This window comes from Anopheles funestus, chromosome 3RL, assembly GCF_943734845.2.
Source record: "Anopheles funestus chromosome 3RL, idAnoFuneDA-416_04, whole genome shotgun sequence".
NCBI lineage: Eukaryota > Metazoa > Arthropoda > Insecta > Diptera > Culicidae > Anopheles > Anopheles funestus.
This window is the reverse complement of record NC_064599.1, coordinates 61,894,625-61,906,086: the sequence shown is the minus strand read 5'-3', so window position 1 is coordinate 61,906,086 and position 11,462 is coordinate 61,894,625. Positions and strand designations below refer to the sequence as shown.

Genomic DNA, 11,462 nt, shown 5'->3' with positions numbered 1-11,462 from the left:
GTTCCTTACCCTGTTTGAGAAAATGTAAAATTTTCTTCATTTTTGAGTAATTTAGCAAAATTTATAAATATGCTATATTTTAATGCAAATTTTGTTGCAATAAGTTTCTTTTCACTTAAATAATGCTTTAAATTAAAAAAAGAATAAAAAATCATAAAAAAATTTAAAAAAAATTTTCCACTCGAAAATTTCATAAGGGGTACCCCTTGCCATTTTTTTGAGAAATTTTGCAAAAAAAATCAAATTGATTTATTTTAATGCCAATTGGTTGCAATGAGTTGCTTTTCACTCAAATAATGCTTTAAATAAAAAAAAAAAACAAATAATTAATAAAAAATAAAAAAAATATAAACTTTCATAAGGGTATATATAGCCTTAGCATTGTTTTGGGAAATTTTTTCTGGCTACCGGAAAAAATATGTCAAGATTTTCCAGCACCAAACACACAAGAACACAAAACGATCAAATCTGTGGTACTGTTAGCAGCATCCGTTGTTTGCATCACAGGAGTCAGCAGCATCCGGCGACGAGCTTTCTTGATGGTCCGTTGTTTTGAAACATTGTCACTGGGCTGAAAAAACTTAGAAACATAAACAACCAAACATATCTATTTCATTTTTTATTATTTTTTATGTTTATTTTCCTCATTAGTTTTATGAATAATAATAATAATGAATAATCGTAATAATATTGCCGTTCCTCATGTCAGCATGCGTCATTTCTTTTTTCATCTTCTCGTTTGCTTCTTTTTTCACTCCTGTTCTGTTGATGTTATTATTACGTGTTGTATTATTCTTTCCTTACCATCCTGCTTTTCACCTTTGTTTTGCTACTACGTTTCATTATTTTTTTTCTGCTTGCTTTTGTGTTTGTTTTTTTATGTTTTGTATGTTTCGTTTTCTTTTAAACTTGCTCTACGTGATGTTTCCGTACGTACATTTCCGCTGTCACACCAGCTGTACGTCTTTACTTCATCTTCATCTCCATTCGTTCGTTCCACTACTATACTTAGGTAAAATTTATACAATTTCACGACCAGCTACAGAAGACGTTCGTCTCCTTTGCCCCTTGGCTATTATCGGTTTTATCTCGTTTTTGTTTTACTCATCTCCGTTAAAGTTGTCCAATTATGGTTTTCCCTGTTTACTACTTCGTCTGCTTTTTTTTGTTTTGCAAGTAGTACAGTGAAAAGAAAATCTACTTACACTTGCGACAAGTTGCGCTTCTCAAGTACTAGCCCGTCCCTTCCATTTCTGATTTCTTGGGGTCGTCGGGGGTAGTCGGGAAGGGTTTGTTTTCTTGTTCTCTTCTAAACTTCTTCTTTCGTTTGTTTGTTTTATTCTTTCTACAACTACTACACTCGACTTGCGTTCAGCTTCTGCTGGTTACATACCTCTTTTCCATTTCCTTTGCTCTTTATCTTTTTATCCATTTTGGCCAGTTGCCAGCTTCTTACTGTACCAATCTTTTACTTTTCACTGTGTTGTATCATACTTTTAGTACCGTGCCAGTACACTACGGTACGAATGTTTGCTGACTTTATATGTTTTTTTCTCTTCATTTTCTCATTCCCGTGTCAATCGGGAACGTGACATATTGCGTTATCATTAGTTTTTGGTTTATTTACAAAAAACAAAAAAGTAAAACACATGTTTTGCATCTTTTCGTGACTTTTTGCAGCCAAGAGGAAGAGCAAACACACATTTGCTGTTGCACGATTAGTTAGTTTTGTTTTGTGTTTTTAAAATAAAAGTCATGCGACACTATGTCATGTCTTTCTGAAACGGCAGATCAACACTTGCTTCACTTTTTTTTCATGTGTTTTCATCTAGCGGGGACGCTTTCGAATTTCATTCCGATGATTTTCTCTTTTCTTCCTTCCTATCTCTTCTCGTCTTGCTTCACTCTTTCCTTTACACATTTTACTTATCCACTTACATCTGCTTGTTTTTTTTTCTTCATTTTGTTATTACTAAACAATCTATTTACAAAGTTTTACATGCATGCAAGACACCGGTTTTGCGTCAAAATAGCCTTATACACTAAACGGGTTTCCGTTTTCTTTTTTTTCATATTATGAGTTCACTTTCTATGCTTCACAGAATGATCTTTTGTGACTTTTGTGTATTGTGTAAGTAATGGCGTACGTGTGTCACTACTATATAGGGAGACGGCACCAAACCTGGTTCTCCTTTAGACCGATTCCAGGCCGGGAAAGGGGGGATAGAGCATAGAGTAGTTTTAGTTGTAGGATGAACTTAACATGTAAAACAAAGAAAACACATTCATCCTCAAGAAAAAAACATGTTTCCACCTTCATTTTTGTTTGCTCTTATCACCTACTCCACTTGTCATGTTTTACTTTTTCATGTGTTTTCCACGAATTTTTTTCCTGCTTTTTTTTTAGATTGCACAAAATCGTAACCGATGAGTTGTTTTTCCCTGTTACTTTCTCTATTCGTAAAAAATGTTTTCCATTTTCTTTTATAAAATACAAAGAAACTAAAAGTGAAGGTAAAGTAACGATTCCCAATCGCCCTAAATCGTTTCACTGTACTCCAAAGTTTATCATCGTCTCTTGGATTGGATGGAAGATGTTTTGTTTGTTTGTATGTTTTGTTTTTCAAGCGGGAAATGTGACCGGGGGATGGGAAGGTGGGGCAAAAGGAAGGAGAAACAATTTCATCTACAGTTCACAACGTTTACAATCGATATTTGTTCGCATCCGTCTACCATCGCTACCCTTGTGCAGCGACAAAGTTTACCCAATTATGTTTGTATTACTTTTTAGTACAGTTTAGTACACACTACCGTACGGCTACTGCAATGGGTTCGGTCGCGCCCCCCCCATTTGCATATCCACCGTTTCACGTCGTCACTTTATATTGCTTTTAAGATTTCATCATTCAACCGTGTTGTCGGGTGGCGATCTATTTCATAGTAGTTCGCTTACATCTTATGTTCTCTGCTTTCACAAACACGCGTCTATAAGACTAATCCTATCCGTCCATCCTTCTCGTCCGCTCGTGTTCGCTTTTCACAGTTTTTTGTTTTGTTGTTTTGCATTAAAAACCTACACAATCAACGAAGTCCGGGATTTGGTTTTATCCCGGGGTTTAGTTAAAGAGGGAGGAAAAAGCCGATCCTTTTACGACCGATCTGCTGTACGTCAGTTCTGTTTTTTTACAGCAATTATTACACAGCACAATCACGCACACGCACCTCGACGGTACTCACTCAAATAGCTGGCAAAACGGTCAGTACCTTTCACAAAAAAGACGCATTCGATTATTTGTTGCGTTACATTAAAACAACGATCCGTTTGCGAGCCTTTTACACGATCGATACATTTGCCCTATCAGTCCAGAGATTTTTGCTCATCAATTAAATTCACGATCGGTTTTGCTTGTCTGGTTTACGTTAGTTTGTCCATTTGTTTTACTACAGCTTTTGATACAAGAGAACACAAACACACGAACTTCTTATTACATGCACGCGCACTTCCACAGTTACCACATTATTTGTATTTTTTTTTTTGGGGGTGGGTTTTTGGACAAGATGGTAGCAAACTTGTATCCCCATCTACTACAAAGGACAGAAATAAGTGTTCTATTGGATATGCATCTCACAGAAAAAAGGGGGAAACTTTGATGCAAAGCAAACAAAACAAAAAAGTTAATTAAAAAATTAAACAGAATAAGACCATTCCTTCTCTGCTGCTTTTCGTTTCCTTCTTTGTATGTGTTTCTATACCTTTTTCCTTTGATTTTCTGTGTGTACTTCTATAAACTTCCGTTTTTTTCAAAAATTCACATTTAACGTGTACTTTTTTCCACTCACTTTAGTTTGTTATGCTACATTTTTATAACTATTTATGTTCGCTTTCAATGTTGCTCTATCCTGCTAGTAACTTCGCTCTGATCGCTTTTGCTGTTACATATTTCACTATATGTTCAATTTTCCAGTTGTTTTGTTTTCGTTTTCATCTGGTTACCAATGCATCATATTTTCCGCCCTTTTCTGCTCAATTTACAAATACCCTGTAGAAGCCAAAGAAGGTGTGAATGTACGGCAGCAGAAAGATTCGATTTACATACATGTCTTGCATGCGATTTTGTTTTATCTACTCACATCGATGCTGCGTGATTAATGGAATTATTAACCCCTTTTCTGTCCCTATAAATCCTATCAACCGTTTGAGTGGTACTTTTGTATTTTTGTATTGTATTGTTTAGCGTGTTTTTACTGTCATGTATTCCATCTGCTATGATTCCTTTTATTTGGTGGGTTTTGGCGGGGATAAAAAACCAAAAACAAAAAAAACACTACAGTATGTGCTGGCAGAGTATCTTTAACATAAAGGTATAATGACAGTAAAGCTGGAAGAGGCATACTTGCAGCATGTTTGTGTTTGGGAGTGTGTTATTAGACAGCTATATACTTCGGCGGCAAAATAAATTTGCTCCCGATACGTGATTCCATTCTATGTGTACATTTTTATAATTATTCTATGGTTCTGTACAATCTCTGTTCCGGTGATAATAATGTCCAGTGTGTGAGAAAGAGGTGGATTGCATCTCTATAATGCATTCCATGCACCGAAGTTGTGACGCAACAGTACTATTTACGTTTTGTAATGGATCGGGACGATTATGGCACGGCTAAACTGTACTAGTACGTCACAATCCAAGATGCACCGAATGGTCAAGAGAGAGAGTAACCTTGCCCCAACAGACACACGCACACACCCACACTGGACGGCAGAAGGTGACAAACAATCCATCTGCGCTTGTTAAAATCTTCTATAGTTTATGAGATTAAAAAGAAAAGAAGAGATTCAGATCAGCTTCACCTACTACCTGGCTTAGATGACTTCCTGTAGCTTGTGACTTGGAACCGATAAACCGATCATCTGAATGGCACTGTAACGACGCCATCGATACAAACACGCTCCTACTGAGATTCGGCTGGCCCTAAATTATCTACTCCACAGTGTGCTAATTACCTACAACTATACACTTCGCCACTTCATTGCCACTAATATAACTACTAGTCCTTTTTGGGCGGGGAGAGCAGGATGATGGAGCGCCTTATACGTGACGCTCTGTACTTTCTAAAAGCAAACGTGAATGATCAGCGATCGTGCTTATATGTGACGTGCTCGTGTGTTTGTGTGGATAAGTTTTTCGTTTTTCTCCCCCCGGGGGGGATCGTCTCTTTGTTTCCATTTGAAAACACCCAACACCTGCTGAGCTCAGTATTTGCTCCATTAGGGAAGGCCTCCCATCGTCAACACGCGCTGGTACGGGAGACATTGGTTTTGATTTGATTTTGTTTTGTTCAACCTACTGCACAACGGATTAGCTTACAAAATATCGGGGGAAAACGCGCAAAAAGAAAATACAACACTGACGGAACGAAACGGTACGGCGGAAGGAAAGTAAATCCTATGTATATCACAATATCTAGAACATCCTCTCTCGTCATCGGCTCTTTATCGAGTGTGTGCTGGTGCTGGTCCAACGGTCGTTTGGCTTCACGTAGCAACGCTCGGTCGTACCGTTGCGGCCGATGCAGTGCCTACGACGGCCGGCACCGAGGACGGTACCGAGGACGATGGTGAAGTTGGCGAAGAGGACGACGACGACGACGGTACAGATGGTGCTGCCGACGCGGAAGTCGATGTCGCCGAAGACATCGAGGACGTGGGTACCGATGGAGACGGTGCAACCGAAGCCACCGGTAGCGGCAGTATTATCGTCTCGTGGCGGTGTTCACGCTTTGCCTTGTGACTACCACCACCGCCACCACTGGACGTTCCACCGCTCTTCCGACGCTTACGCTTGGAGTCACGCTGGAACGCTACATTTCCAGGATCGTCCGCTAGCTGCGGATACTTGTGGATGCTGTGGATGTCAACACCGATCCACCCGTCGACGTCACCGTGCGAGATGAGTTCTTCCTTTTCCTCCTCGGTCCAATCACCACGACCCTGGAAACCGGCCGCAACGAGCTGCTTCTCCAGTTCCCAGGCACGCTCAACGGCACGCTTGTGGGCATGCTTCAGTATACGGTGACGCTCCTGTTCCGGATCGACACCGTACTTGATGATGACGACCGCATCCGGACCGTGCAGACGTAGCTCCTTACCGTTCGCCCCACCATGGTCGTTGATTTCGTGTGCTGAAATGTTAAACATACCACCGAGCCGGCGGAGTTCCTCCGTGTCGTCACGCAGCTTCATCACATTGTCCTTCACGAAGTAGAACACATCCTGATCGTGGATGCTAAAGTGCAGATCGAGGAAGTGCGAGTTATTGAACACGGACGATACCACATCCTGCACGACACTGTTCGAGCCGTCCACCACGCTAACCAGCGCACGGCCATCGATGCGCGAGATCAGTACACCCTCGCCGAACACACCACGTCGGTAGGCAACGCGGGGTAGCAGATTGCGTGTCTTCAACTCCATCTTCAGCAGTGGCTTCGGAATGAAACCAAAGTCGGCAAACTTCTCGTCCACCTTCTCGACGATGCACTGCAACCCGGACATGACACCAAAGTCGGGTGCGAGCTGTGGTGACTTGATGGTCGCGGTTGGGCGATAGATCATGTCACGGGTATAGCGAGAACCCTGCATCTTCGTAACGTCGTACCCGAACAGCTTCAACCAGGAGCGCAGATCGTTCATGTAGTTACCCTCCGGTTCACGCCGGTTGATGGGATCGTTGTTGTGGAAGCGATAGATGAACACATCCGTCGGGTGACGCATCTCCGTTGCCAGCTGTTCCCAGGCCGGTGTCATCCACTGGCCAACACCGGTATCGTACAAGCGCTGTTCCATGTACACAAGCCGCGTGTTAGGATCAAGCAATCCACCATGGAAGTCGATCGGTACAAACAGTCCCGGGTTAGTGTCTTTTACGATTTTACCGAACGGAGTTCGTCGGATCTCCTTCACAATAGCTCCACCAATATCAAACAATGCGATCGGGGAACCATTCTGATCTGTCGCTACATAGTACCGTTGATCACCTGTCTCGATCGCAATCAGCATATGACGATCGTCATACAACAAACGTGAGGTACGTCCAGCTTTCGGGTAATGGATATGAGTGATCAGTTCCGGTGCGTTCAGGTTAGCGTAGAAGTACTGCGTGACGTTACCCTTCTCATCGTGACAAGCCACCAGACGACCGAGATCATCATAGAAGTACCAGGTCTGGAAACGGTCGCGCTCCATCGCGTGTATCAGTTGGCCGCGATTGTTGTAACGATACTTCTGCTCACCTCGACGCACAACGTAACCACGTGCATCGTAGCTGTTGAACTCTACATCTCCAACTTGTACCACACGATCGCCCGTATCATAGCCAAGGTTAGTCTTATCACCCTGCTCCAGTATTCCGATGATGTTGCCATTCTCGTCATACACATACTTCCAGCTGTTCGTTCCAACGACCTCCATCACGTGTCCATCCGCGTTGTAGTTCACCTTGTCTAGGGAAGTTGAGCGACCGACCATTACCTTGTGCGTACGGATCCTATTGCGCAGATCGTAGTCTAGCTCCAATCTGTACACGTCGAACGATTTGATGTTGATCAGTACACTCTTAACGCGACCGTGCTCATCAAAATCGGTGATGGTGAAGAATTGCTTGGAAGTGTCCTGCACGACTGTGCGATTGAATGCATTACGCGTAATGCGGAGATCGCTAACCGCGTCCAGTGTGCCCTGTGCTGGTCCGTACTTGAAGCGTACGATCGGTAGCTCCTTGCCATTAACGTCCATCTCGATGCCACTGAGACGCGCATTACCATCGTACTGATATTTGAAGTGTGCCGATGCAAGTCCACTCTTCGAACCGAACTTCAGCTTCTCGTCCTTCAGCACACCTGCATGATACTTGAACTCGCGGCGCAACTCAAAGCCAGGTTCGAGTACCTCAACCTGCTTTACCAGACTCGTACTCTCCTGGTAGGTGTACTGCGTGGAAGACAATCCTGCAAGTACCGTCTCTAGTCGACCAGCGCTATCGTGGACGAATGCCACCTTACCACTCTGGTGCGGATGAATCTTGGCCAGTATTTGACCCTCGTCACTGTACAGGATCTCAAACGGATGACGATTGATCGGTGAGTAGTACTGATACTTGAAGAACCCAAGTGATGTTTGTAGTGAAAAGGCATGGATATGTCCACGTGGCGTCGTCAATGATTGCAAAGCACCAGCATCATCGTACTGCAGCAGATAGTCCGATCGTCTCGGTGTTGTCACTTTCAGCGGAAGGCTACTGAACGTGTCCTTGAACGCGTAAACAATTGAGCTACCATCACCGTACTTAATCTCGTTTAGACGTCCAGCTCGATCGAACGTGTATTCCTCCTTCAGGTTACCCCACTTCCACGAAATCAACCGTCCGAAACGATCGTACTCGAGGTCAACATCAGCGTACTCGCCAGACTGTGGACGGTAGGCGATCGGGCGTGACGATTTATCGTACGTGACATTCAGCAGCTCCGTCTTATCGTCCACCGAGACCGTGATTGAGGATGTGTCCTTTTCATACTCGAATGTGAGCAGATTTTCACCATTCACGCGAAGCTTTCTACCGACCTGCGTCAATGTGCGAGCGTTCTTACCCCGTACCGGTACATGTCGGATGAAGTAGCGCCATTCAAAACGGTTAGAAAGATCACCATTAATCTCGGTGCGTTGTTTCGACGGAACGGGATAGCTTTCACCGAGTAGTGGATCTACCTCCGCTAGCAGCACGTACGGTACCGACTCTACAGAGACTGCATTGCCCCACGGCGAGACGCTTGTGGTACCTCCATCGAGGAGCACCGTCGTCTTGGTGGCGGCTTCTCCAACCTTCGACACAACCGATGATCCCTGGATCAACATCGACACCTCACGTTGTGAGTTCTCCGTGACCTTTACTGTTGCACCCTGTACGCTCAGATCGAATGTAAGATCGATTACCTTGCCGGTTGGTGTGACGGCCGATGTCAATCGTCCAAACTCATCATAGTTGTACACGTACGAGCGTCCCGTCGAGTCGAGCTTCGTCTTCAGCAGCCCCGTTGGTCCGTGATATTCGAACGTCACGTTGTAGTTATCCGGCGTGTTAAGCTCATGCAGCATCTTCATGCGAGTCATACGTAGACGGCACTTCTGACCCTTCGTGTTTTCGATCGAGTTCACCTGAGAGGTGTAATCACGCAACAGGAACACCTTGTTACCAGCTGCATCCGTCACCGTGCTCAGCTTACCGTTCGACGTGTTGACATTGTACAGGAAGCTGTACACCGTTTCACCGGTCATGATGTTCTTGGTGGCAATATGCTGACCAAAGCGATTGAACACGTAGATCTCCTGTGCATTTGGAGCATAGATTTCGTACTCCTTCGAGGTGCCGGCTTCCGGTAAGCTCGAAATAACCGACCGAATGCGATAGTTCGCCTGATCGGCAATGTGCACATGTCCATCCGGCGTCACAGTAATGGCGGAGATGGTGTTAAACTTTGCGCTGATCGCGAGATAGTGATCCGCTTCGTAACAGTCACAGCCGCGCTCGAGACAGTTGCACTTCGATTCAGCTCCAGCATACGGTGCAATCTTCCCATCCGTTCCAATCACACGAATACGATTGATGCGCTGTGAGTCACTCTCAGCCACGTACAGATCACCGGACGGAGCGAACGCGATACTTTGGGGCATTACGAGTGTCGCATGAATGGCCAGATCGGTATCGTAATTTAGTGCCGCAGCTACACTTCCGCTCACGCCCGTACTCATACCAGTGCCCGTTCCACTGCCACCAGCAGTAGCGCAATGCATCGGCCTTCCGGCAATCACCCGCACACGTCCATCCGGCGTCATGCGCAGTATCATATGATCGTCAATAATGTGGAGCGTGTCGTCTAGCGGATTAATGGTCAGTTCCGTCGGCCAGCGAAGATGCATTTCCTCAATCTTGAGCGTTCCCTCGCACGGTACCGGCTTCCAGTGTGACTTGTGCATATGGTTACCGATCAGTGTGCTGATCACACCATCCCGATCGACCATCCGAATGTTAGTGCCGTCCGCAAAGTACAAGATGTTGTCCGACGAGATGGCTACACCCTTCGGATACGCAAGCTTAGCATCACGGGCCAATCCACCATCGCCGCAGTGTGCCTCATCACCGGGAAGGCATCGTTCGCCACTACCCACCACCGGTTCCCAGTTGTGATCGGGATCGTGCGTATCGTCCTTGTTGCGCACCTTGATGATCTGGTGCGATTCCGGATCCGAAACATACAGCGAACCATCGAGCGGGCTTAGCGCCATGTGATAGCGGTAGGACACTCTGGTTGCGTTCAGTTTCACCACCGTCCGTACCGTACCGTCGATCATGATGCGTCGGATGTAGTTAAAGTCTCCCACGTACAGACTACCATCTGGTGCTGCTGCCAGTGCTACCGGTGCGAGTAACCGTTGCTTGGTGGCAATACCGTTGCAATCACCACACTCCAACGGACGCTGATGTCCATCGCCCATCGCGGTAAGTATAACGCGTGGCTTGTGCTTCAGATAGATGTTCGAACCATCGCCCTTCTGCAGGATACCTTCGTGGAAGTTGTACCGATGATGTATGTCCAAGTTCCAGCCACCAACCTCCGAGATGCTCATATCATGCCCGCTCAGCTTCGTCGTCTGCACATCCCACACAACATCCTTGCAGTCGGTGTACTGATAGCCCACCTTAACTACCGCCGTTGTGATACCGTACACGCGCTGACGGTAAATGTTGAGCCGATTCCACGGGTACGTGAACTTAATGCCCGGATCTGCCTCAAACACACGCTCGAACAGGATGCCTTCGATGGTGATGCGCAGGTAGATCAGCTTCAGTGTCGGTGGAATCGTGTCCGGAGTGAGCTGTAACTTAATCGTCGAAAGATACCCGGCCGCACGGGAGCTATGGTAGACAAGGTTTAGACCAGTGCCGGGGATAGCAAGCGATTCCTGGATGACTTGGGACTCCGCAAGGATAGCACTCCGATCTGGGCAGGCACCTTGGAATCCATGCTTCCACGTTGCCAGCACGACCGGTTTCATGAGATCGTAGTCGTGCGAAAAGCACGTATGCGGCGGCCCATGATGTGACTTGTCGTCCGATGTAGACATTACGACCGTATCGATGATCACCACCTCATTCCACGGTACCTGCACGATGCGCGTTTGCGGTCGGAATGGTGAGCGACCGAACTGGAGCGTAATCGCACCGCCACCGTTCACCATCAGATCGAACCAACCGTCATCACGGGTGAGCGTGAAACCTTCCAGCGGTGTCGAAGTGCTGACGCGCACACCTACCAAACCCATATTGAGCGAGGTGACGACACGCCCTCGAATGACGGCCGAACGGCTGCAAGAAAACAAGAACACCCATTAGTAATGCTTCATCGTG

General features: G+C 45.7%; 1 protein-coding gene across 16 annotated transcripts in view; it reads right to left on the bottom strand.

Moving 5' to 3' along the window:
- Positions 1–610: 610 nt before the first annotated feature.
- LOC125768032 (teneurin-m) overlaps positions 611–11,462 on the bottom strand; it is a 616,010-nt gene continuing 605,158 nt past the window's right edge. For all 16 annotated transcript variants that reach the window (XM_049435139.1, XM_049435138.1, XM_049435141.1 and 13 more), the window contains one exon: positions 611–11,420. In XM_049435139.1, the coding sequence (XP_049291096.1) occupies positions 5,537–11,420 (5,884 nt within the window). In that variant the 3' untranslated portion in view covers positions 611–5,536. The remainder of the gene's footprint in view (positions 11,421–11,462) is intronic.